General features: G+C 33.6%; 4 protein-coding genes across 5 annotated transcripts; 1 reads left to right on the top strand and 3 right to left on the bottom strand.

Moving 5' to 3' along the window:
- The first annotated feature begins 4,287 nt into the window (after nt 1-4,287).
- LOC145607033 (uncharacterized) lies at nt 4,288-6,490 on the top strand. Its single transcript, XM_081662819.1, has 3 exons — nt 4,288-4,530; nt 4,629-4,731; nt 6,066-6,490. Exons 1-3 carry the CDS (start codon nt 4,288-4,290, stop codon nt 6,488-6,490), a joined length of 771 nt encoding a protein of 256 aa, XP_081518945.1.
- Nucleotides 6,491-7,689: 1,199 nt separating this feature from the next.
- On the bottom strand, nt 7,690-9,804 carry LOC145609698 (pectinesterase-like). The gene is made up of 2 exons (XM_081665157.1): nt 8,702-9,804; nt 7,690-8,573 (listed from the first exon to the last, which is right to left on the bottom strand). Exons 1-2 carry the CDS (start codon nt 9,747-9,749, stop codon nt 7,870-7,872), a joined length of 1,752 nt encoding a protein of 583 aa, XP_081521283.1. The 5' UTR covers nt 9,750-9,804; the 3' UTR covers nt 7,690-7,869.
- A 2,496-nt stretch (nt 9,805-12,300) lies between these two features.
- On the bottom strand, nt 12,301-14,725 carry LOC145609269 (28 kDa ribonucleoprotein, chloroplastic-like). Its single transcript, XM_081664796.1, has 4 exons — nt 14,146-14,725; nt 13,534-13,635; nt 12,822-13,094; nt 12,301-12,695 (listed from the first exon to the last, which is right to left on the bottom strand). Exons 1-4 carry the CDS (start codon nt 14,584-14,586, stop codon nt 12,642-12,644), a joined length of 870 nt encoding a protein of 289 aa, XP_081520922.1. The 5' UTR covers nt 14,587-14,725; the 3' UTR covers nt 12,301-12,641.
- Nucleotides 14,726-15,570: 845 nt separating this feature from the next.
- Nucleotides 15,571-22,487, bottom strand: LOC145608904 (uncharacterized). Of its 2 annotated transcripts, none has more exons than XM_081664490.1 (5): nt 22,308-22,487; nt 21,898-22,005; nt 17,950-18,045; nt 17,769-17,861; nt 15,571-16,208 (listed from the first exon to the last, which is right to left on the bottom strand). In XM_081664490.1, coding segments are annotated over exons 1-5 (777 nt in total). In that variant the 5' UTR covers nt 22,309-22,487; the 3' UTR covers nt 15,571-15,729. The 2 variants fall into 2 exon arrangements, with proteins under 2 accessions (XP_081520616.1, XP_081520617.1); XM_081664491.1 differs by having other exon boundaries at nt 17,950-18,042.
- Between the last annotated feature and the right edge of the window lie 5,036 nt (nt 22,488-27,523).

The raw sequence follows: 27,523 nt of genomic DNA, 5'->3' as shown, positions 1-27,523 counted from the left end.
TGTAAGGTTTATTGCCATGTGTCACACAGTTAGTGGCTCAAAAAATAAAAAATAATTGTTTTTAAAAAAATCTGATTTATTTAATTTAAAAAAAAAAAAAACAACTCTACCCGACCCAACCCCCTACCCCAAACCAGCAGCCCATCCCGGAGAACACCCCTACCCCCGTAAACACCTCCCCCCGCGCCGGAATTCGGCGGCCAGCCCTGCCCCGCCCTCAAACCCACCCCTTTCCCTTGCCCCACCCTCGAAACCCCCCTCCCCGTAAAACCACCCCTCTCCAATCCGGTTTTCGAGTGTGGGGGTTGTTTTCCAGCAATTAAAGGAGGCGAGGGGTCGGGGAAGGTAGTTTCGGGATGGGGGAATTCCGGTAGGGGAGTGGTTTTTTCCGGGGAGGGGGGCTGGTGGCTTTGGGGGTGGGGGCTGCTGGTTGTTTTTTTAATTTTATTTTAGATTTTTTTTTCTGATTTTTTTTTCACATTTTTTTTATTTTCTGATTTTGTTTTTAATTTTCTAATTTAATTTAATTTCTGATTTATTTTTTGAACCAATTTTAGTGTGACACGTGGCTTGGAAACCTAGTGTAGCAAGTTTGATGACCTGCTAGGTCCTCTAAAAGAAAATGGGCATGAAAGTTGGAATTTTTCTAAAATACCACATAGTTGGGACTTTTTAAAGTCAATCGCCCAAAGTTGGGATTTATAAAATGATTTTTTCCTTTATGAAAAGTGTTGCTTTAAATAGAAATAGACGATGAAGTATATATATTTACAATAAACTGACATGATTTTCGTAGTTTTTTTATGAGCAAAACACATTCTAGTCCTTCAGTTGTTTTTAGGGTGGACTCTATTCGGACTAATGGAGGGTTAGTTGTTCTTTGTTATGGTAATGATGATGTATCTTGTGTTTTTTGCTCTTCTAATATTGTACTTTGTAATGTAAAATCTTCTAATCAAGTTAGTAAATGTGTTATGTTTGTTTATGGTTCCCCTGTCATAGATGATAGACCTCAAGTATGGAGTTTAATTTTTGATTTATTGATTATTGCTCCTAACTGCTTGATTATTGTTGATATAAATTTGATTGAACATCATTATGATAGGATAGGTGGTTTAAATGTGATTCAAGGTTGGGATGCCTTTATTGATTTTCGACTTATATCAAGTGTCCTCTCTACGCCTTTCAAAGGTCCACCCTTACTTGGACTAATAATAAGGAGGAGGATCATCTTATTATACAACGCCTAGATAGGTCTTATATGACTTCAGATTGGTTCCATAATTTTCCGAACATTCCCATCCTTCTTTCTAACCATGCGGCACTTATTTTTTAGGATACCCCATTTCTTAAGAAACCCAATAGACCTTACCAGTTGGAGAATTGGTGTCTTCACTTTACGGATATTCAAGGTTTTATTTCACAAACTTGCATACGTAATTCTCCTGGCTCTCCTATGTTTATTCTTTCGAAAAACCTTGGTTCTATAAAGGTCTTAATTCGATAATGGTGTCTTGAACATAAGATATTCCAGGGTATCGATTGGAAAAATTTTACGAAGGAACTGGCTACTGAAGGGGAGGCCATTGCCTCTCTATCTGAGGCCTCAATATAACTATTTCAAAGGAAAATATTCTTTTACAACTTCTTTTTTGGAGACAACGTTGTAAGAAGAATCGGATCTTAAATGGTGATTGTTCATCAAAGTTACTATTTTCAAAAGTGAAAAGTCGACAACAAAAGAATTAGATTTGCTCCTTATATGATGATCAAGGTCTACTTCAACATGCTCAGAAAGATATCCAAAATGTTGTTGTTCAATCTCTAAAGAAAACTTTCAAATGCAACGCTAACCCATGTATAATCCGGAAATTGATATCGTCTTCCATGAGTTCAACCTACCAAAATTCACCTCGTCCTAGATTGACAATCTGGAACGACCTCTTACTACTGCTGAAATTAAAGCCTCAATGTTTGGCTTGGAAAATTGCAAGTTGGCAGATCCAGATGGAGTATACTGCATAATTTTTCAAGATTCACTGGAACATTGTAGCGGAATCGGCAATCTCTGCTATCTAAAGCTTCTTTCGCTTTGGGGTTTTTCTAAAAGAATGGAATCAATCACTACTTGTTATGATTCCAAAAATAGCCACACCGACACAGATTGTTCATCTTCGTCCGATAAGCTTATGTGATACCAATTACAAGTGCTCTTTGAAGTGCTTAGTTGCAAGAATTTGTAAGTATCTTAGCTTCCTTTGCTAATCTCTGACTCTCAGCATGCTTTTGTCCAAGAAAGAGTTATGACAGACAATATTATATTGAGTCATGAATTGATGGAAAAGATTAATTCTTCAAACACTGGCATCAACTAGCTTACTTCTATCATTGGAGTTTTTTTTATTAAGAGTCCTTAGAGCATATGGGTTTCCAGATCGATTGCTTCAAATGATTCAACAATGTATCTCAACAGTGTGCTATAAATCTCTTATTAATGGGATTACCTCAAAAACCTTTAAACCCCATTGCGGTCTACGCCAAGGTGATCCTCTTTCACCATATCTTTTCCTTTTCTATATGGATATTTTCTCCCAAATGCTACATTTGGGTCAGGATTTAAGGTTATTTCAAGGTATTAAGGTTTTTAGAACTAGTCCTATTACTTCACATTTATTCTTCGCCGATGATGCTCTTATTTTCTTCAAGCCTTGTAGTACATCATGTACTAATATTGTGGGTATCATTCAACGATTTACCAAAATATCGGGTCAGATGCTTGACCTTTCAAAGTCCCTTATCAAGTTCATCTCTAATACTACTACTACGGCTCCAGAAGAATTTAAATCTATTATTCGAAATAAACACGTTCAGATGTTTGACCATCATCTTTGTACTCTTATCGATTTCATAGGAAAGAAAAAAGTTCAATTCAGTTTATCATCGACAAAATACTTGGTCGTATACATGTGCTCAATTCAGTTTGCTTTCTTAGTTACAAAAGTTAATTTTTATTAACCCCATTTTGGTTGCAATGGCTTCTCATGTCCTTTCTTGTTTTGAATTACCAACTTCGGTGGCTAGGAAAATTGATTGTTTAATTCTGAAATTTTTTTGGTCCAATTAGGAAAATAAAGGAATGCACTGGGTTAACAAAGATAAGATGCATTTGCCTCAAGGCATGGAAGCTTACGATGTATCTCCACTCTAAACAAGGCTCTACTCATGAAACAGGTCTGGAGAATTGTTTCAAACCCCCAATTACTAGTGTCCAAGGTTTTTAGTTCTGCAACTCAGTTTCTCTCTAACCACCCTCAAGTTCCTCATCATCGTCTATTTCACTAGTAGGAACTCCTACGGCTTTCGTGGATTTATTCGGGATGATACACTATTACTAATTGGGTGTAGCTGGAAGGTGGGCAATGGATGTTCCATCCCGGTTGGTACCTCTAATTGGGTTAATGGAGAGAATCCTGAATTGCTCATATCATTAATTTAATTGTTTGGGATGGTATTAGAGAGCATGGTGTGTGCATTGATAGAGTTCGAAATGCTGTGAAATTTGTTAAGAATTCCCCTGCTAGATTACTTAGATTCAAAGATCTTGTGCAAAAATCAAATATAGATTCCAAGTCTTCTTTATCCTTTGATGTTCCCACTCGTTGGAACTCTACATACATAATGTTGGAAACGGCTTTGAAGTTTCAACGTGTTTTTAGTGGGTTATCTCTTCCCGATGGAGAGGATTTGAAGGATAATGAAAGGCCTCCTGAACCCGAAGATTGGAAAAAGTGGAGAGGTTGGTTTTGTTTTTAGAGGGGTTTTATGTGTTGACTAAACGTGTTTCTAGTTCCCATTATGTGACAGCTAATAAAGGTTTAGGTGAAATTGCTTCTATGTATGATATGTTGAATAGTTGGGAACAAAGTGAGGATTTGAATTTTCAAGCTATGGCCATTGCAATGAAAAAAAAGTTTGATAAGTATTGGGGGAATGTGGATAAAATGAACAAGTTCATTTATGTTGCTCTTCTTCTTAACCCTCACTCTAAGTTGGTTATTGTTGAATTGACACTAATTGATATGCATGGAAAGGAAAAAGGTATGAAACTTGCTAATGATGTGAAGGAGTTCACTTGCACTTTATTTGAGGAATATAGAAAAATGTATGCTTCTAATATTCCTCAAAGTACCCAATCTGGAGATAATATGGATGGCAATGGATGTTGATAATAGTAGAAGAGTGCGATTTGATGATTATATGAAAAACCTAAAAGAAAAGGCAAAAAGAATGAAGGGGACAAGTGGATATGCGATAAGTGAGTTGGATAGGTTCTTAAATGATCAATTAGGGCCAGAGGAGGAAGAACAAGATACATTGACTTGGTGGGGTAAGAATGGTGAGCGTTATCCGATTCTTAATCGCATGGCACGTGACATACTAGTCATTCCATTGTCCACCGTTGCATCGGAATCTGCTTTTAGTACGGGAGGTCATACTCTTGATCCATTTCGGAGTTCTTTAACTCCTAAGGTAATGCGTCTTTATCTTTTTTATTTTATGAAATCAAGTTAATTATATCTAAATATGACTTTGTTTATACATATTTAAGTAATACTTTTGTATTGAAGATGGTTCAAGCGCTACTTTGCACACAAGATTGGCTTAGAGCTAAGAGAGAGTCAATTGTTGATGTGGAAGAAAATTTGAAAGAGTTGGAAGAAATGGAGAAAGGTAGTATTAATTTTATGTACTTGTAATTTTGTTACACCAAATTTATTATTTCATTGTTGTCATTCATTAATATATTCTATATTGTTTTTTTATTTAGAGGTGCAACATGATGTATATAACGATGGAGACGATGAAGTTGTTTTCGTGGACTCATTAGTGTGAATCACGCAATCAAAGGGAAAGCAACTCGCCAAAATTCAAGTTGTCTTTGGATAATTTATGTATTTCTAGTATTTGAGACTTAGAGACTTTATGTAATTTAATGAATTATTTGTTATATTTGAGACTTATAGATTTTATGTAGTTTTTGTTATTGATATTTTGAGATTTTATGTAAACAGGTCCATAAACAGGTCTATAAACAGGTCCAACAGGTTAATTATTTTCTTTAAAAAAAAAAAAAAAAAAAACACACAAAACAGGTCTGTTCAGGTCTGGACCTGACCCGGACCTGATTTCTCAGGTCTGGACCTGACCCGGACCTGCTGAATCAGGTCCGGTCCCCGGTCCTCAAAATTGGCTGATTCAGGTCCCGGTCCTAACAGGTCCGGTCCGGTTTTGGACCGGTGTACAGCCCTAGTTGCATTGCTGAATCGGATCCAGAAGTTCTCGAAGACTCAAGACATTGGGGCGCGTGCTGCAGCTCATATCTTTACTAGGGTAGGTTTTGCTATAGCTAGAGGAGTGGGGGCCTAGATTGTATCTCGACTTCCCATTAATTTATTATAGGTTGTATCTCGGGTTCAGGCGTTTGCTAAGACTCAGGATATTGGTGCTCGTGCAGCAGCTCACATGTTCAGCGGGATCGGGTTCGCTATAGCTAGAGGGGTGGGGGCCAGATTGTATCTCGGCTCCCCACTAATTTCTTGTAAATTGATTGACTTTGTAGGATTTTTCTTATATAATAATAATAATAATTTCTTGTAAATTGATTGACTTTGTAGGTTTTTTCTGATATAATAATAATAAATTTTTCTTATATAATAATAATAATAATTTCTTGTAAATTGATTGACTTTGTAGGTTTTTTCTGATATAATAATAATAATAATAATAATAATAATAATGATGATGATAATAGTAATAATAGTAATAATAATAATAATAATAATAATTTTCAAATTGTTTCATTGATTATTAAATTTAAATCCCTATGACTTAAACAGTTATGTAGACTAGAAAAGTTTTCATTCATTACTTATTTGTTTTGAAAAAGTAAAGAATAAACCACAAAATGTAAATCAAATTGATTTAAAAGCTAATATAGATTAAATAGAAATGGATTGGAGGAAGTAGATGTATTTACCAACAAACTGACATGATTTTTCGTGAAGGATGGATTGGGTTGGGAGCAGTGGCTCGGGACAGCTCTGGACAGGTGCTATTCGCAGTCGTTAGACGCATCAAGGCTAGGTGGGATCCCCTTGTGGCCGAGTGTAAGGCAGCTCTGCTTGGTTTAAAGAAAGCACGAGATTTTGGCTTTGACAGATTGATTTTAGAATCTGATTCCCATATTATGGTTTCCAAGCTCAAGAAGAATATCTTCAATTTGTCACCCGTGGATAATATCTTAGACGACATTGTTTTTGCTAGCTCTAGTTTTTATTCTATTTCATGGTCTCATGTAAAGCGAGATGGCAATGTAGTAGCTCATCATCTTGCTAGGTTAGTGCCGGTAGGTGTCGAACAATGTTGGGTGAACCACGCTCCAAGTGAGGTCTCCCCGTATGTTTTAGTTGATTCTCTTACTATGACTTAATAAAAGCACTAAACTTCTTTCAAAAAAAAAAAAAAAACTGACATGATTTTTCGTAGTTTTTTGTTAAGAAAAACACATCATCAATAATAATTTTCAAATTGTTCCTTGAAATATAAACTATTAAATCCTTTTAATGTAAAACAGTTATAGAAAATTTTTCATTCATTTGATTTGAAAAAGTAAAGAATAAACCACAAAATGCTAATCAAATTGATTTAAAAACTAATAAAAATGATTTAAAGTAAAGCAATCATGAAGTTAGAGAAGTTGCTAAACTACGTAAGTACCATTAATGACACGTAAATAAACTTCTGTATTGGATAACATTGATCTAACAACGCAAATTGGTTTTTAGTTCTCATTTCAGGATGTGGTTCTCACTACATCTTGATTATCAATCAATAACTATATACTAAAAGACACACCAGCAATGACACGTGTCATGTCCTGGTGTGTCCTTAGTATTTTTTTTAATTTAATATAATTAGAAAAGATTTATTTAAGAAAGTTATTTAAAAGAAATTTTTTTTTTTTTTTTTTTGTCAACCAAATAAACAAGCAATAATATTTACCTTTCTTATGTTATTGCGCAATTGAGTACGGATTAATAAGGAAATAAATAATCTTTTTACATAAGATATAATTATGGCAGAGTATAATTTATTCTATAAAGATTTTAACTTTTTATTTTGTATGTCATAAATTATTTTATAAAAAGAAAACATAGAGTAATTAAAATAACCGTGCATGGCACGGGACCTAACCTAGTAAGTTTATACATAAAAGACCCAATCAAGTTCGTGTTCCTAAGAGCGAGAACCGGGTTAGTTTTATAGATGAATTTGGTCACATCACAGTAATTTATTTTTATGAAAAAGGAAAATATATTGATGAAATTTTTTTTTTTTTTTTTTGATACAATATTGATGAAATATTGTTTATATTTAGGACCTTATGTAGATAAATCAAATTCAATTAACCCAGCTAAAATAATTTGATAAACAAATTATTCATTGCTTAATCACATTAAGAGATAGGAAAAAACAAATTTTCATGTTAAAATGTCCTAAAAAATAAGTAAAAGTACTCTTCACTCTACCTTTAAAATCAAAGGCTCTATATTGATTTCATTCCAAACCATATAAGGTTTAATAAAAATGAAAATAAAAATAAATATAAATAGAATGAACATACCATGATAATATGTTAATTATATGTTATGCAAAACAAAAATACATTACAACGAATTTAATTTGTGATTCATCAGAAATCATTTTTTCTACTATTTTCTGTAAAGTTACAAACAATCTCTCGTCTTTCCACACAATTATTTTAAATTTTTTTTGTTTCCGTCTTTTAACCTCTAATTATTTAATCGCTTAGCTTGCAGAAAACATTCCAGCAGCATATGGCACACCAGTCTGAGGGATCCATTTGTCGCCGCTAACGAACAACTTAGCAGGAGTGAAACCATCAGCTTGTTGAGGGCTCAAAGTCTTGAGTCCTGCCCATTTAACTCTCTTAGATGTATCAGCACCTGTACCTTTGTTTTGGTACTCGGCGTAGAACAATGTGTCAAGGGCGAAGGTTCCTCTCCATTCAGTCCATCCTTGAGGAGCGATACAATCATCAATGTTCGAGTACATGAAGATGGTTCTAGAGTATTCCTTCCATGGTCGTCCCAAGTAGGCTGGGAACTGAGCCTTTACCGCCTTGTAGTCAGGCTCACCGGAGACTGTACAACCTTCCATCACGAACCCTCCTGGTCCTTTCTCCTCGGTCCTACCTTGGGCTGTTACCATACATTGTTGGTTGGGTCCTGGCTTTCTTACTAGCAACTTGCAGTTTTGGAACACTGCTTGTGCATCACCAAAGATGAAATCGATTGTGCCTGAGATGGTACAGTCTCTGTAGAATTGACGACCTCTTACTGCATACAATGTATCTTGGTGTCCACTAATGTGGCAGTTGTATATGACGGCGAAATCACTCACCACCCTTAAGGCAACTGCTTGGTGGCCTTGTGGTCCTGCAGTGTTCTCAAATCCAATGTCCCTTGCCATAAATCCATCTCCAACAGCACCTGTATAAAATTGCATTTCATTGTAATTGTAGAAAATTACTAGCATATAATACATTTTTGAGATATGCATGTCTAGCATTTTTTATAAGTGAGAAAATTGCACCTATAAATTACACATAAGTACTTACCAACAGTTGAAGTCTTAAAAGTTTGAATACCATCAGCAAAGTTCTTGCTACCGGTGATGATAGTCTTAGTAGGTCCATCACCGACTAGAATGACATTAGTATGCTTCTTTTCGATGAGGACGGTCTCCTTGTATGTACCGGCCTTAATGTAGATAATGAAGGGGACTTCATTCTTCAAGGGCACCTTTCCTACGGCCTCACCAATGGTCTTGTATTGGCCAGAACCATCTTGAGCGACAATAGCATCAGGCTTAATCTGAGAGACAGGGACGTTCATAATTTTTCGCTTAGGGTCATTGACCCAAGGAGGCATCTCACCAGCAACCCACACTCCCTTACCTTCCTTAAGAAGACGACGGTGAGCTGAAGAACCAGCACCACTACCAAGGGCACTAAGGTCAAGCCCTGGGATGTCAAGGTATTGAAGCATAGATTTGGCCTCAGTAATGATATTCAAGGCATTGCTGCTAAGCTCACGCGACACATTAAAGAAGCTACGCATCTTAGTCCCTGCATCACTTGTAGAATTCTCAAACGCCTCGAAACAAACCTCTTGATAAGTAATGGCACCACCAATCCAAACCCTTAGATCTTCAAGGAAGTCATCAACATTATCCATCGTAAACGCACCCACAGACTCCACTGTCCTCTCAAGGTCATTTACAGCATAGCCAACCACTTCCTTGCATATCTCCAAGCCTTCAGCTGCTCGAGGATCATCTTTAGCAGCCTTAATGGTGTTGGATTTTTCCAGTGCTTTTGTTATCTCGTCCTTTGCCACCCTAAATGCCGTCTTCACCAACTCCTTAGGGTCAGTAGTGTTTCCAGCCGAATTACTCAGGGTTGTTTCACAAGCTTGCTTGTAGCGTGTAGGTTGGCATATGCTTTGGATTGCTTTCGTACCTGAGGCAATCTTATGATCATCTCCGCCACCTTTGTTGGGTCCGTCACTACCATGGCCATACTTTGAAACACCAAGTGTAACAGCCGCGACACATGCCACCACACATATGGCCGATATAGCAATAACAATAGGACTCTTTCCCATTTTGTAAATTTTTTTTTTGTTGTTTAGGGTAAGAAAAATGTGGTGGGATTAGTAATTTTTTTTTTTATATTTTTTTTTTTTTTTTTTTGATTGGTAGAGCTATTGGGGCTTAAGTCCCTATTTTTATTTTTAATTTATTGTAATTTTACAAGCCCCCAGAAGGCTCTATAATGCTATGTAAGATTGTTGGGGAAGAAGTGTTTAAATAGAGGTAAAATGCTAAATAAGAAAAAAAGAATGATGTAGCGCAAGTATAGTCAAGATTAGAATTTTGTGGTTATTTTCTAAGTTAAAAAAGTGTTTTACATCCTTTATCTTCGTTTGGTTATTTTGGGGTTGATTAATTTTAGGACAACAAGTGGATTGCAATGGATCTAAGCTTTGGTGATTGATATTAGTGGAGCTAATAATATCATATGATCAATGGAACATTATTAATTTACTTTATTTAGATTTATGCTATGTTAGGGGCATCTCATAATCATTGTATAATACTTAACAAAACTACATTAATAAGTGTTTCAAAAAAAAAAAAAAAACAAAAAAAACTACATTGACAAAAGAAATCATATTAATTTACCATTTATTAGTTAGAAAAAATGAGTTCATTTGAAATTTTGGTGATAAAAACTCTACGTGAATGGAAAATATATACTCATTGTAAAATTTGCATTACAATTACTTGAATAGGACAAATTAATTAACATAAAGCACACTCACGGTGACACTATTATTTGACTTATGTCTTATCATACAAAGAACCCTATTTCATTTATTTAAAGTCAATGCTATAAGTAGAATATATTTAAAGTCAATGCTTTAATTGTATAGACTTTCTTCCAAGGACTTTTATTTTAACACACTAAAAGTTGAATATATTTAAAAGGCTAAATCCAAGTCAATAATTATAACAAACACCTTAAAGTTACTAATACAAAACTTGGTGTTGAGCAAAAGAAAGGAAACATACTGCTTTTGCATATAGCCGTCAGAAAGACTAATCAAAGCACTAATACTAAAAGGGAAAATCATTTTGACACACTACAAGTTTTGTACACCTAAAAAAGAAGCACAACAGTAGTAAGATTAGTTGGAAGACACAATAGGTTGCTGGCTTCCATGTCAGTCTCATAGACTTGTGTTCATTAATTATTGATTTATTTACAATTTTACCATTTTATTTATCAAGGTGATACAAAGTGGAACTTCTTTAGAAATTACGAAGTGAGGAAAATAACATGGTAAAATGATAGTGAAAAAAAATTCCCCATAGCTTAATTCTTAGATTTTTCACTTACTTTCATATTTGTCAAAATAGAAGTACACTTTCTTAAAATAAAATAAAAAAAATTTTGTCTCAATTTGACTTTTGATAACTTGTGCATCAGACTGATCGAAAAACTAATTAACATTGGAATAGTGTGTGCACCAAAAAAAAAATTGGAATAGTGAACACAAGAAGATTAATTGAAGAAGATTTGTTAGAAGTTGCTGTAATACATGATGAGTTAAATATAAAGTTGTAGGCTTGTAGCCAGCAAATTGCCAACTCCTATTGCCCAAACCTCCATTCTCCATACCCCACACCGCGTGTTACTCTTTCTCAAACACTTTCATTGGTTGTTACCACTAAACTCAAATCGAAGTTGACCAATGTCAAGTTCTGGCCCAATAAGAATTTTTCCTTATCAAAAAATACGAAAACTAAATTAAAACTTCCAATTTGACATGTCTCCATGGTCTAAGTACAAAGGTATTGTGATATTAGAAAGAATTGCGTGGACCTGATCCACAATAATATTATTATGTACCCAATGTTTATACACACGCAACTGACATTATATTGAAAATAATGAGCTTTATTTTTAACATAGTAACCTTGTTTTTAGTATAGTAACCTTTATTATTCATATTAAAACATGTATAACGTTTAATATTATTGTGAGTTAGAATACGACATTATGACCCTAATTTTAACATAGTGACCTTTATTATTCATATTGACCAACATATAAACAATTTTATTAAAAAAAATGTTAATCTCTTATAGCCTATATATTACCAAAATAACTTTTATTTCAACATAGTGACCTTATTTTTTATTATAGTTACCTTTTTTTTTACTACCTCCGTTACAGGTTATGTGCAACGATGAGACATTTTTCCTCTCTACTTTATGTCAAATCGTTGCACATAACCTGTAACGGAGGTAGTATTTAGTAATAATACAACTTTAGTTTCTCTAATATTAGTGATCCATAATAAATTATTGTGAACTAGGTTCATTTAAAAATTTGTGTTGTGATATAACACACATAAATGATAAATCCGCTAAGACGTCCACAAATTTTATCTTCAATTCGATATATTAATGTTAAAAGAAGATGTACTTGATGTCACATGTATGGACCCAAAAATAATATAAACTATAATTATGAACTTTAAAAAGATGTGTCAAAAAAAACAAAAACTTTAAAAAGAACTACGAACTTTTATAAACTTATTATGAACCTTTAACAGAATAAATATATGAAAAAACCGTACAAGGATCTTCTCATAATCATACTGCTTAGATTTGCTTGTTAAATCTTTCTTGTATTGATTTATGTATAACCATCATAAGACCAAATAAGAACTAAACATGAGAGTGATAAAATCAGAATTAATCTAGAAGATGAAAAACATTTTTCAAGAGCAACCCATGCTCACCCTCATCAATAATGTTCATTACTGAGAATAGTAACACAAGAATCATCTCAATACTCATGACAGTCATGAGAAACATACGCCGTGTGAGCTAGATGACTCGAAAGCAAGACTATATCTTCTTTCATCCCCTTGTTTTTTCTCTTGTTAACACAAAATATATTGATAATGTAGCACCATGTCCACCTATAATTTCTTCCCTTCTGCCAAGCTTACTCGCATTTGTCGACCTTCCAACTCCTATGTATAAGAAAGCGCAAATAATGAGTTTATATACAACAAAATTTATAAACTATACTACTTCAACAAACATCTGTATAAGGCGAAACAGATTGTAAAAAGGAAAAGAAAGTGAGATAAAATTACCACTCCATTAAGAGATTCAAGGGCACTTTCCATTTCTGCTCTTGTTGAGTAACAAACGAAACCATAGCCTCTTGACTTACCGGTCTCTCCATCAAACAACACTCTTGCTCCCACCACCTTTCCGTACTCTTGAAACGCTTGGTACAAGCTCTCTGAGGTAACTGACCAAGACAAGTTACCAACGAACAATTTGTGATCTGTCTCTGGAAATAAGGGCTCTCTTTTCCTTGGATTATCAGCAAAATTCACTCTCAAATATCGCCCACCATATTCCTGCATCGAATTATCAAAGCATCTTATCTTAGTAATCAATTCGTTTTCTGGTAGATCACTCATCACCCTTATGCATTTAATTTAAACAAGGCCATCTTGCTATATGATCATGATGATATCGCTAATTGCCAAGCAGGATCAAAACGAATTTAAATTTGTCATTCCACAAAATGCTACTTCGAATTTTAGTACGTGTGCATTCAATTCACCTTCCAACATCCAACTAAACCATTATGTTACGATAACAGCCAATTAAAATCCGTGTTAGAAAAACCATTAAGCATATTAACACATTCAATTCACATGTATAAGATGATTTTTTTTGTTTTTTTCAAATTCCTAGCCACTTCCATGAGACTGTAACACTTGAACTATTCATTTGATTGAAAATTTCAACTTATGATTTTAAAACTAAAATGCTAGACTGATAGATTCTTACACTTCCATCCAAATTCTCAATAACAGCATTGCAATCTTCAACACTGCTCATGGTGACAAATGCAAATCCTCTGCTTTTCCCTGTGTCTCTATTATATAGAACCTGTAAAATGCAGTAAATTTGTAATATAAATCAAAATCGATTATATTATACTTCGTGCAACACTTTGACTAGCATAGAGTATTACGATGTTGAGTCAAATGTGGTAAACTAATTAAGAAAATGTGTAGAAAATTTTCATTTAACAAAATTTTACACTTTAAAAAGAAAAACATCATTTTATAGAATTAGTACATTAAAAAACAAAAAAAAAAAAAAAAAAAAAAAAAAAAACATAAAAGGGATAACTAAATAGGAATTAACTAAAACGTTGTGTTACAACGGTAATATATTGAAGTTAGTTTATACGAAGTACTATTTTGTATAAGGGTTCTTTCTTGAGTTTCTCAGCGAATTGCAAATTTGCAATCCACTTTGAAAGTCATTATGATATCAGCATAATTCATCGTACACTCGGGTGTACCTAGCCGCTAGTCTGTCTAAATTGGAAGACTATAGAGACATTCAAAATAAGAAATTACAAAGGTAAAAAAAAAATGTAAAACATGATACCTCAACTAATTCAGGGGTGCCATACTCTTGGACAATACCAGCAAGTTGAGCACTATCACAATGATAAGGCAAATTCCCAAAGTAAAGCTTAGTATTCACTTGAACCTCATTATTGTTCTTTTCACTTGAAACTTCACTTTCAATTTGTGTTTCATCTTTATCCTGCTCCACATCATTGGCAGTCTCTACCACTCCCTCCTCGGCCACCGCAGCGGCAACCCTCGGGGCTCGCCGCTTGTGGGATACACAAGCGATCGGGGTTGGGTCATTTGTAAAACAGTAATGTTGTGAAATTAAGGGTGAGTATGATTTCTTTGTTGAGCCAAATTTTACTTGGATTGGGTCAGATGGTAGTTGTTTGTTTGATAAAAATGCGAAGGATGGTTTCGGTGTCGAAAGAGAAGATTGCACGGTCGTGCTAGCGGGTGCTGCGGCAGCCATGGGAAAAAGAGTTAGAGTGTGGAGGTTTTGTGTGGTGTTTTTCCACCCTTTTGAGCAGCTCAGGCAGTGTGGGAAGAGTTTGTGAATAGGAGTTGGCTAAAATATGAGGTTGAGATGAGGAATTTCTGGCCAATGAGAAAAATAAAGGCCGACTTAATGGAATTTTGGGATAAGGTTATGCAGTATACTTATGCCCTGTTCACTTTCAATATAATACTCCTACTCCCTTCGTCCCCGAAAGAACGACTCTTTTGGGTTGATTTCGCGGGTATTAATAAAGTTAAATATAAAGAACTAAAATTACATTGGAAAGATAAATTTACATGGGGTTTATAAAAAAAAAGTAGAGAGAGATATAGTAATAAAAGTACATGGAAAAACAAAATTTTATATAAGGAAGCTAATTTTGCACAAATATTATTGCAAATTGGTGGGTATTTTAAAGCTAATAGGTCATTCTTTTTGGGACTAAAATTAGGCTAAATGTGTCGTTTTTTCGGGGACGGAGGGAGTAATAAATATAAACTTACTTTTGTAAAAATAATTTCGTTCAGTAAAAATAAATTTAATTGATTAAAAATCAGTAACTTAAAATAAAAATAAAAATAAAAAAAAATTTACATAATCACTAAAAATAATTTCGATTCGGCAAAGATACTTCCAGTCCTATACAAATAATCTTTAATCCACCAAAAGTAAGGCAAAGAGATGAACAAAGCCTTACTCTGTTGCAAATTAAGTGAATCAATTTAAGTACATACTCGGAAATGAAAAATTTGACCATGAATTTCTCTCACTAGCTATTCTCTTCTATTTTTAATGTATTAATTGTTCATGTACAGTTGTACACTTATATTAATGAGTATTGAAAAATTTCTTGGAGGAAATTTTCAACTTATTTAAAGGTTTTTACAAAGTTAATTGTGTATTTCAAAAAAGATTAAAATCTATGACCTATCGACTTTCAGTCTTTGTCACTTGGCCAAGACCTCATTGGTTAAAATTTATTTATGTTAGTATATATCATAATAAGCCGTAGCAGAGCAATATACAATGTTCTTGCTCATGAACCGACTTTAATGTCTCAGATTCATGGGCTAAACTCAAATCCTATATAAACCTACCTTCATACATCACATATAATTATGTTATCATGAAGCAAGGTTTTGCTTTAGTAATGTTTGCTACTCGAACCCTAACTTGTATAGCTGACCCTTCCTCTGCTTTCATATCACTGACAGTAGTCATTTCCTTATACTCCCCTCTATTTAAAGGCTTCTTGGAGCTTGTACTCGTCTGAGTGCACTTTGCTTCTGATTGTTTGGTCTGAGTCAAGTTGAGGCCTTTTAAGGTTGATGTAGTACTCGTTAGACTGCACCTTCCGTCAGATTGTCCGCTCTGAGCCTGGTTGTGGGTTTTTAAGGTTGATGTAGTACTCGCTTGAGTGCACTTTCCTCCAGTTTGCCGTCTTTGAGGCAAGTTGTAATTTTTCAATGCTGATGTAGGGCTCATTCGAGTGCACTTTCCTTCTAATTGTCTGCTCTGAGCCAAGTCATGATTTTTCAAGGTTGATGGTCGTTGAGACCTCTTTTGGTACTTACTTCCCAAGATTTGGTCATTAACTAAAATAAATGAAGAGAAGAATTGTCATATTTGTAATGATATATTCATAATTTCTCATAAATGCATTCTGATATGCAGCAGGAACTAACATAATAGGCCATGCAAGTAGTTCATGGTCAAAACATCTAAAGTAACAGGTCCAATGTAACAAATTATATATGCAGCTATGAAAAGACTTCAGGATCATGTTTGTTTGATCCATGAACTGATGCACATAATGGTATCATCAACACAAGGAAGAGCTATTTAGCCCAAAGTGCTAATGAAAATTTGTGTATAGCGTAGAATACTAATGAACCGGTGAATACAAAGAGAATCAAAGGGCTCTACAATCTGTATTTCCATAAGATTAAAATTATGAAGAAAAAAAAGAAAAAACAACTTAGGTGGCAGCCTGGCAAGAAGCTAGGCTAAATTGACTTGCCAATGTAAGTAAGATTAAGTCTTTGCATACACTCAATTTATAAGCTGCATAATGGAATAAAAGTCATGAAGTCAAATGATTTTACAGTAGATAAATTAAGGGCGGCGAATTATGTGATATCCGGCAAAGTTCCTCAGCGAGGAAGGCTTTCCAGGTACAAGGACTGATCAAAGAGCATCCCGATCAGCTTGGTTAATAATTAAGGTAGTGGATCAGTACAAGGACTGCAGAACTGTTCACAGTCACAGAGCAGTGAAGCAACAGGTTTCCAACTTCCAAGTATAACAAAAAGGAATATAAAAATGACAATTAGATCCCAAGATACGAGATACCAGATGTGGTACTATTATAAGTCTTTAACTAATACGGCACTACAATGAGCACATCAATTGATTAAGGCACACATATATTCCTCTTATCCCTTTTATGCCTTTTTCAACAGTTGGATGATCTGTTCATACAAACACATATTTGTAACCTAAACTTTCTCTATGAAGAGAATCCCAGATAGGCTCTGAACTCCAAGATTAAATTAAAGGATTAAATTTTACATATGTACTCAACAGTCACTACCCCTCGATATATGGTGCTCCATGGCTCCCTGCAGTTAAAAGTATTTGTTTCTAAGAGTACTTAACCTCATTATCTTCCAAATATAATAAAAAAAATACGAAGTATTAAAATGAAACATCCTTAATGTTAATTCATCAAGAACAAATGGTATTTATCATTATGAACACTGAACAGAACTTAATTTCTAAAGATAAACTTCTTACATTGAGGGCAATATCTCCTTTAAGTCATTTCTTAGCTCTTGTGTACAGTCCTAAAACAATATCTATTTCCAACCAAAATAAGTATAAGTTCTCATGCAGTTCTCGTTCGATGATAGACAAAGTAATTCCTATAGAAAGTTACAAAAGTTGATATCAAGTGAGATCTTTCTACCAGAAAAGGTTGGTAGAAAGTAATAACATCAACTTCACAGAAAACCTTCCTAATGTAGCCAGACAGAGACAAATATATTCATACATAGAATGAAACATCATTAGGAGAAAAAATACAACAAAGCATCTCAAATATAAACTTGTTATGACATTTGTTGTCAAATGACTCTGAAGCTTAATAAACTTACCAGGGCTAGAAATGACAGCACGTGGTCTTGGGATTGAACTAGCTCTGATATGGGGTTTAATGCCATCTTCTTCTGTTTCATTCTTCTTTGCAGCTGCCATTTTAAAATGAGAAATAATTAAGAGTTCCTATCTTTGTTAACAAAAGCACTGAGCAGCTATGCAGTAAACACGGAACCTTACGTTTTGGCAAGGAAGGGGGTGGAGTAATTGATCTTGGGATGTATGACCTTGGTACCTTAGCAACCGATACTGATGAGCGATGTTTAACTCCTTCTACTGTCAGAAATAATCAAATTGCAATGGCCACATATATAAGTGAATTACAAGAGACCAGCATTCAGTAAGGAAGATAGAGGCGCAAATGTCACAAAGCACATGAAGTGTTAGGATCATATACTGCAGCAATCAAAATTGTATTTATAAAAAGATTTGACCTTTAAAATACAATCAAAGCATATATCAACACTTTGCATGAACCAATTAATGATGTGCACCATGGTAAAGAGGAACGCATGCAACATCTCAAAACCATATATAACCAAAGCATAATGAACCATAGACTATACCTACAGTAAACAAGACATAAGAACACATAGATAGATTAAAACATTAAAAAAAAAAAAAAAAAAAAAAAAAAAAAGAACCAAAGACTATACCTACAGTGAATAAGAACTGATGACATATACACAGATCTAAAAAAGAAAAGGGGGAAAATATGAGGAATATATAATCTGAAGTGGCAATTCTTCAAGTAGTACAAAGTGTGGATTAGCTTGGTAATAGATAGGCAAACAACTTCTCTCTGTAGCAAGAAGATGCATCATTTATATGCATTTAATAGACACCATATTACTTATAATCAATCCTAGAAAAGCTTAGGGAAGCCAACACCTGACTGCCATAGACAAGATCCACCCCTGCTTGTGGAGACCATAACTATCACACCATAGGTAATAAGATTGAAACAGTTGGATCTGGCTCACCACATATGAATATAGATAACCAAGAAATCAGGACAACTATATCAAGACACTTGCTTATGAAAAATTGCTTTAAAGTAACCACAATTCCACATTCTAGCTATAGGGTGTTAGGGGGTTAGAGTCCGAAAGGAAATTGATGTATCACATCTCATATGTAGCTGGAACAAGAAGTTTGTGTGGATATGTAAGATTAAAAATGGACTTCAAACGAGGTAAAGAATCTTCGATGACAAAGGTAGACGAAACAGAAAATTTTGAGGATTTTATCCATACAGATAACCCAACTCCATGAATAAAGAGATCCAACAAGTAATAAGGTACAGATGAAGAAAAATGTAGACATTAATCTGACCATCAGAAAGCTACAGTATTTCTAAATTGATGGAGCCACTATAGCTCAAACCAAGACATGAGAATTTTTAAAACTTTGTTGATTAAGTTCTGTACTTCTGTTGTGGAGGATGCAGTCAATATCAAGGATTAGAGATTACAATAAAATTGATTTAATGCTAGATACTTGTCCAAAGTTCAGGAAGACTTTAGGGGATCAGTTGCTCTGGAAAGAGAGCCAGTTGAGATAAGATGATCAGGGCTGGCTCAGCTCAAAAGGTTTAAAAGAGATCATTAGCTTTGATCTCAAAGTTTGCAAGGACCAAGTAATCGTCAAGCTTCTGTACATAGATGACAGTATCCACCCGTAAGGTACTCATGGGATCTTTATGATGTCTTCTATAATCCTTATGTAACACAAGGACTTTTAAAATTCAATAAAACTATAGGAAGGAAGCACCCCAGAACAGCGAAGTTCCTTGCAGATCTATCCTATGCCTGAAGTTCTCAACAATTAAAGTAGTTTATACTTCGTATATGCAGTAATGGGCTCTGACAGTTTCTTGTCTTGCAGATGTTATCGCCCATAAAGGAGATAATGCTCTTTTCTAGCATTTTTTCATTTTCATGTTTTACAGGTATGCATGTTCTCCGAGGCTGCTTTACTAAAATACACGAGCATCATTAATCTTTTGGTAGCTATATCATATTAGAGGGTTGCTTTTTGTCGTATGGACAGGATATTGGAGTGCTGCAAAAGTCATGTTGCTTAGATAGACAAAGGCTGCTAATTGGCAAGTGTATGAGTGTATCAGAATTCCTCCCCTCCAGAGCAACGAAAAAGTTAAGGCTCGTACTTCTACTGTATATATCTATGATCAGAAATTAAGACTGCAAGAAGGAAATTTTGTTAAGGCTTTAAAGAGAAAATTGCAAAATTTGTCCATGATGTATCTCTGCTCAATGTTCCTCTCATTGGTCTAGTTCTCTTGTAGGTAGAGCTCAAACATCACATTTCAGATTGAAATGCCTAGTTTGAATTTCAAGGCTTCAAGTTTGGTAAGATAAAAATAATAGCCTCCAAATCACAAAAGCATCATTCAATTATGTTAAATTGATGCAGAACAAGGCAAGCATCCAGATATGGATGACCAGAAATTTACTACATTTTTAGAGATCCTTCTGCTATTATTAATTTGAACTACAAACTGTACATGTATGATCACCATTGATGGTATTTTGCTTCCAATGACCCTATCAGAATGATTTTAGAATCTTTAGAAGAAATTGACTTGCTTCATAAGTCATAGATATCAAACATGTTAGGGATTTATGATCATTATAACTAGATCGGAAGATTACAGTTTTAATTTGAGAAAATAATCCTTGAACAATTTCCATGTTACCCACAGAGTAGAAACAAATCTTGTTGCCTTCATTTCTTACACAACTAGAATTTTGAGAGCTAAGGAGGATTAACGTAGTCTCATTGAAGGATTAACACAGACTTGTTGAGCCTTACCAGTATATTTAGATCACATTTAACACATTGTATCTTTGCAAGGCAGAAACAAGTGCTCCTTCCATCTCATTTACGTCACATTTCAAGGCACCAAAGCAAAAGTGTGCATTTTCAGGAATTCCTTCATCCCCTCGTCTACTTTATAACTAGTCAAGTCATTCAAATAGGCAGACACTCTCTATATGGTTCTTATAAAGCAACACCATTAAGTATTGCAAATTTGTACCTGTAACTCTTATTGTTCCCCATCTCTTACACAAATAATAACTAGGTATAAATGAAGTATTTTACATGGTAATGATATCATTACAAAAATGGAAAGAACTAAATTAAGATACTCCATAGATCATATGATAACAGCATTTGGAAAAACATATAACAGTCCATAAAGAGAGGACATTTACCTGATTATCTGCCTTATTTATTTCATAGATGTAGGCATAAGGGTAACTAATACAAATGCCAACTATTTGCATAAGACTACGGCTAGTACAGAAATTACAGAAAGCACCTGAAATCAATCTATGACTTTGATTTTGAAATGATCAATATATGACTTAACTAAATGACAATATAATCACTACCAAAAATGGGAAAAAGAAATTTATCAGTAAAATTTACCAACATGTACAAGTCATTCATATATGGAAAATAATTATCCAAAGGGTCCGACTAAAAACAGCTTATACAGACAAAATTACTTGATTAAAAAAGACAGCCAATATATACAAAATTATAACTAGCATTGATAGATCCGACACACAAATTTGGAATACCAATATGCAAGAAAAACCATTCTGTTATAAGATGTTATAGTTTTTAAACTTTTTGAACAAACTTTGATCAGAAAATTTTATAATTTCCCTAACCATCTGAAATAACAAATCTATAAAATTTTGCTACATTACTCTTTTCACAATTCACACTTTACAATAGATACTATCACCAAATAAATTGTTAGTAATATAGTATAGTTCATCAAGGAATTAAAGCAAATCTTTTCAAAATGGATGTATTACTAAAGTAATATTCATAAAAGCTCAAAAACCCCTTTTAAAGTACTCTAATAGCAACACACTTAAAACATTAAGAAACTACAGATGCCAATCAAACAGCCATAATATTCTTAATTTGTGGATGTCAACTAACTTAGTTACTTCCGTTTAAACTTTTTAAAGTCTCGTAGGTGGTGCCCAAAAAACACGAGATCGAATCCCGCCCTTTGTTACACCACTACACTCGCATAGAAGAGAAAAAACACAAGTTTAACAAGCTAGTGATCATGAGCAATACCAGGTGTAGAATCTCGAATGGGGAGAGAATTAAAACCCTGCAGTGGACTTCTGGGGCTATCATACTCATCATCCTGCTCTACAACCCTAACTTTCACCTTTGGATACACTTCCAAAAATAAATAATAATAATAATTAAAAAAAAAAAACAAATTAGTATAATTGTCATGTAGCCTATTCAAATTTTCAGCTTCTTTTAGAATTAGTTTAATTGAGTTGCTAAAAAAAGAAAACTAGTATAATTGTCATGTACCCAATTCAAATTAGAACAAAAACACATCAAAAAGTTCAACTTTTTCCCAATAAATTAACAAAAGATGCCAAAAAAAAACTGCCATGAAAGTGCAATGATCATTCTGAAACCAAAACACAAACAAAAACAAAAAATTTAACATAATAAAGTAAACTTACTGATGAGAGGAATTGTTAAGCAGGTTGCTGTTTAAGCATGAGAAAGAATATATTGAAGGAACTGTATTTAGTTTTTCTTAAAGAGTTTCTAAGAAGGTTGACTAAATAAATAAATAAACACTACAATTGTATGAACAAAATGAATATTTGAGGGAATGAAAGAATTAATAAAGGATTAAAGGTCTTTGATTGCGTAACTGAAAATTGTTTTCAATGACATATGTTAGGTGAATATAATAAAGTGACTCTTGCGCAAATGGAAAGGAACAAGGGAAGGGTCAACTTTTGAAATTGGTGGGTGGGTATTGAGATTTCAAAACCAAACCCACCTGATCTAAAACTATTTGTTTCGAAATTTAATCGATTTGATTTGACCTAAGAAAACTCGAATCCAAATGTGAATCGATCATAACTTAATCCGACACCGATTTGACTAGACCCAACCTTAACTCGAAACCTATTTAACTCGACTTGAACTCAAACTGAACCGAGTTAACTTGACTTGAACTCAACCTGAATTGGCCCCACAAATACTTAATTTAATCTAATTTGTTTTTATCTAATTGATACTATATTAACCGAACTGATTTTAACCCATTCTGATTTCAAACAAGACTTAATTTTAAACCCAGCATATTATTAACCTTCCTTTTTTTTAACTTAAACATAACTACTTTAATTCATGTAATTGTTTCATTAATCATTAAGAACATTCTTTTGGAAGGTGAGAAGTGAGCACAACAATTTTTAATTTGTGATGAAAGTAATATAATATATATTTCCTTCACTTTTTTTAAATGCAAGACACCTATTTGGCATGGTTTTTGTAGGAGATAATTAGACTAGCTAGGTAAATGATAGGCACTACATGTAAAAAAATTAGTTTGATTAATTTGTCCGTTCACATTGCTTACTCTCTTTCTCAAAGTCGTGCCAAAAAAGGTATGTTGCATTTAAAAGAAAACATAGGAAGTATATATTTCTTCAATATATTTCATCAATTTGATGTTTTTACTGTATTCAAGTCAGTTTAATCAATATTCCTGAATAAAAAAAATAATAAATAAATAAATAAATAGTTTAATCAATATGTGGCTATCATCAATCATTAGTTCATTACTTATCGTCTCACTTTATGTAAGTATGTAAGTTATTAATAATTCGATTTTAATTTGGCTTAATACTCTGTAAGTGTTAATGACACAATATGAAAAATGCACATGAATGATGCGATAAGGTAATAATTCAATAATTACACTAGTTTTGAAGGACTTTATTTGTCAAACCTGAAAAAGGCTCTGAATTGGAATTGATCCATTATTAAATAAACCTTATACGAATCTAACTTGCTCTTACATGTTTTGAACAAACTACGAATTTATTCTAACCGAATACGAACCGATCTAAAGTTGACCCGAAATTGACTAGACTTAAAATTCACACAACCTAAATTGTGGCGTGTTAAAAGGGTGACCCGAACAGGCCCGACCCATTGCAGGTCAACTTTAACTCCATTCGGTTATTACTCGAATCGACACCCTAGGTGGGTATGAGTGTATGGTTGTACATTTTCACTACTCCCTTCATATATATTATTTTTAATGAAACATTTTGACTTTTTACACGTACTACTTATTTTATTCACTTTCATTAATGGTTGTGATGATTTATACATAAGAGAATATATAGTTTAGTGGGTACTTGTTGGAATCGTCTCAATGAATAGAATATTAGTATTCAACTTTTATAATTTTTACATATGATAATTAAAGATATTATTGGTGAAAACTATAATTTTACATATGATAATTATAGATATCACTACAAGAAAAAGGGTAATTAGAGACGGCCAAAGAAATCGCAAATCCGTCGCAAAAATGGATTTGCGACGGATTTGCAACTACTTTGGTTCGTTGCCAAAGACCTCGTCGCAAATCCATTTTTACGACTAATTTTTGAACAGTCGCAAATTTAGCGACAGATTTGCAACGCCTTTGCAATTACCATTTAGTGACTAACTTTCAAATTTTAGCAACTAAATTATTGTCCGTCGTAATATAATTGCGATGGATTAGCAACTATAGAGATCAATGTTTTAAGACAACTTTTGCGACGGATTAGCGACTGCAAGACCAAACTTTTGCGACTACGAGACTAAACTTTTGCGACTACGAAGACTAGTTTTATTGTGACGGATTTGCGACTATTGAGACTAATGTTTTTTGCGACGGATTAGCAACTACATATGAGACCAAATTTTTGCGACTATAAAACTAATTATTTGTGACAGATTAGCGACTACTGAGACTAATGATTTTGCAACTAACAAATTAGTCTCTAAACCAAATTTGCAGTCGATAAATATTTGCGATTAACTATCAATATTTGAGACCATAATTAAGCGACGACCAATATTAATCACAAAACAAAAAAGGTACCCACGCATAAATTCAAATAACCAAAATGTTAATTTTATTCAAATATCCAAAATATCATCGATTTTGTATCAGTGTTTTAAAAAACAATATTCAAACCCATATGACTTATTGTTTCAAAAATCACCTCCCATAGCTAATTTTTCCTTCTTCCATGTAGCTTTTTGGCTTTATTCTTCCTTGTTATGGTTTTCTTCCGCCATCTTCTTTAATTCTTCAACTTGAGAGCTTAGTTAAGAAATCATGGAAGGAGTGGAAGATAATGTAGTAAGTTGAGAAGTAGGATCGCTCTTGTAGTACATTTGTGAAGAACTCCCTAAACCGTAGACTTTTCTTTTCTTTTGCCCACCTACAACCTCCAAGTAGACTTTGTCGGGGTTTATCTCAATTCCTTTGTTCTTATATTCCTAAAGTTTTTCCATATATTCTCCCTGCATTAAGATACATTAGTAACTATGATCTCAAATGTTAAAACTTAAAAAACTAAAAACATTTGAAAAAAAAAAGTTAAAATAAAAAATGCAACACTTATAGTAAAATAATCTTTGTAAGCAAATATTAGTAAAAATTTCGACAAAGTCTCCTTTGTAAATTGAAGAATTCCCTCCAATAGGATATGGCTTCAAAATAAACCTGTTTCAATTCACATTATGCCATACCACATTAATCATTTGGTTAATGTCGGCCAATTATTCTCATCCTCCAACTCAATCACACAAACAAATGTTATATAGTCGACCTTCTAATCTCTCATACATCCATTTTCGATTCAATTTGTCCATGATCCTAACTATTAAACGACATTGTTAATCATACACACATATGTAATATAGTCTTCTTATATGTGTAATTTATTCTTATTATATATGTTATTTAGTACACAATTATAGGTATACCATGTGTTGAGGTATTAACATACAGATACATTCATCTTATCCAATTTCATGTGTTTTGTCAACTCTTTTAAGCATCCCATCTATTTTAAATAACATATTAAAGTTTGATATGATTATAAATTTATTATAAATTATTAGGTGATAACAAGCTATTCCATCCACTAGCAATGGTTGGTAGCTATGACATAATAGAGTGCTTTATAGGTCTGAGCTCTAAATTATTAAAGGACAAATTTTCATACTAATTTAATTTTAATAGGATCAAAATTTGAGTAGTACAATGTGCTGATATAAATTAGTTTAAAAGGGTGTGAGGGTGTCATTCAAATAAAATGGGAGGCACAATCTCTTATACCGTAAATGCTATGGAAATTCTTTTAAGGTGGCAATACTATTCACTCATTTTTGCCCTGCACCCCTAGTTCAAATATAAATGCACTTAGCTTTAAGATTTTAATAACAAGATTAACAATCTAGTTAGTATAAGGCATATCTATTAGTAATTTCTTCAATAATCAAGACCCTTTTCTTCTCAAGTTTGTACATACTGCACTAATAATCCCACTTTTTCTCCTTAAATTCATGGACAGATCACTAGAAATTATTCAAGAAGGTGATAAGGATGATAATAACTGAGTCAAAGATATTATCATTCAAGAATTTTTGACTCGTTAATAAACTCTCTAACTCTATTTGATTGCTTTACTATATGTAATTATCTTGATTAATTTGCCATGAATGCCAACTTTGGATAATATTCTATAGTTATTTGGCTAGTATCTCTCTGTAATCTTTTATAACCTTTATATGTAATTCTTCTAATCAACTCTTTAAAGCTAATGCTCTTAATGGAATATTATGCAATTCCATCATACTACTGCTTCTTTATTAGGGTCACAAAAAAAAATGCAACTGAGTGGTTTTATGCCGAGAGTTCGCTAAATAATGCAATTGAGTACACGGGGTTTATACTTATGTGACTGATTCAATTCAGTATACCAGAGATTTATGTAAGAAATAAATCCAAAATGATTATAAGATAAGATTAACCATTTCTTGTTAATCTAACTGTTAGTCAACATACTAAGGGCCTGTTCTCATTGACTGAACTCAGCTGAACTGAACTGATCAATGAACTGAACTGAACTCAGCTGAACTGAACTGAACTCAGCTGAACTGAACTGAACTGAACTGAACTGAACTCAGCTGAACTGAACTGAACTAAACTGAACTGAAATGAATATTTTATAAGAGAAGGAAATTAGGAGCTGAGCTGAACTGAACTGAACTAAACTGAACTGAAATGAATATTTTATAAGAGAAGGAAATTAGGAGCTGAGCTGAACTGAACTGAACTGAATTGAGCTGAGCTGAGCTGAGCTGAGCTGAGCTGAATTGAACTGAACTGAACTGAACTGAACTGAATTTCAACGTAAGAGAACATGCCCTAAGTTACATTTGCCATCAAAGAAAAATCAAAACTTTACAATGGGAGCCTGATCCATCAAATAAAATGGGAGGCACAAACTTTTATACCGTAAATGCCATGGAAATGCTTATACACATCAGAAATTCAGAATACCATGTAGATTAACGATTTTATAAAATAAATACCCAGAATCGAATGGAATAAAATGCAATTTATAAATATGCAAGTTAGCTAACAGCATAGCTAATTCCCGTGGCTATGCTATTAGCTAACTCTGGCGTCATCAAAAGTAAATTGTGCCAATCCAAATAATCATCTGTAAATGACTCAAGCACTTATCATAGTTGCTATTGACAATAACAATATTAATTTACTTGCTCTAAAAGTTGTTGCATGCGGGCCTTGAGATCCCAAAATCCATTGAACAAGTGTTAAAAAAGAATGGTGAACTTTGAA

Source organism: Chenopodium album, chromosome 23 (assembly GCF_948465745.1).
Source record: "Chenopodium album chromosome 23, dcCheAlbu1.1, whole genome shotgun sequence".
Taxonomy (NCBI): domain Eukaryota; kingdom Viridiplantae; phylum Streptophyta; class Magnoliopsida; order Caryophyllales; family Amaranthaceae; genus Chenopodium; species Chenopodium album.
Note: the sequence above shows the minus strand (reverse complement) of the source record. Positions and strands in the feature narration are given on the sequence as shown.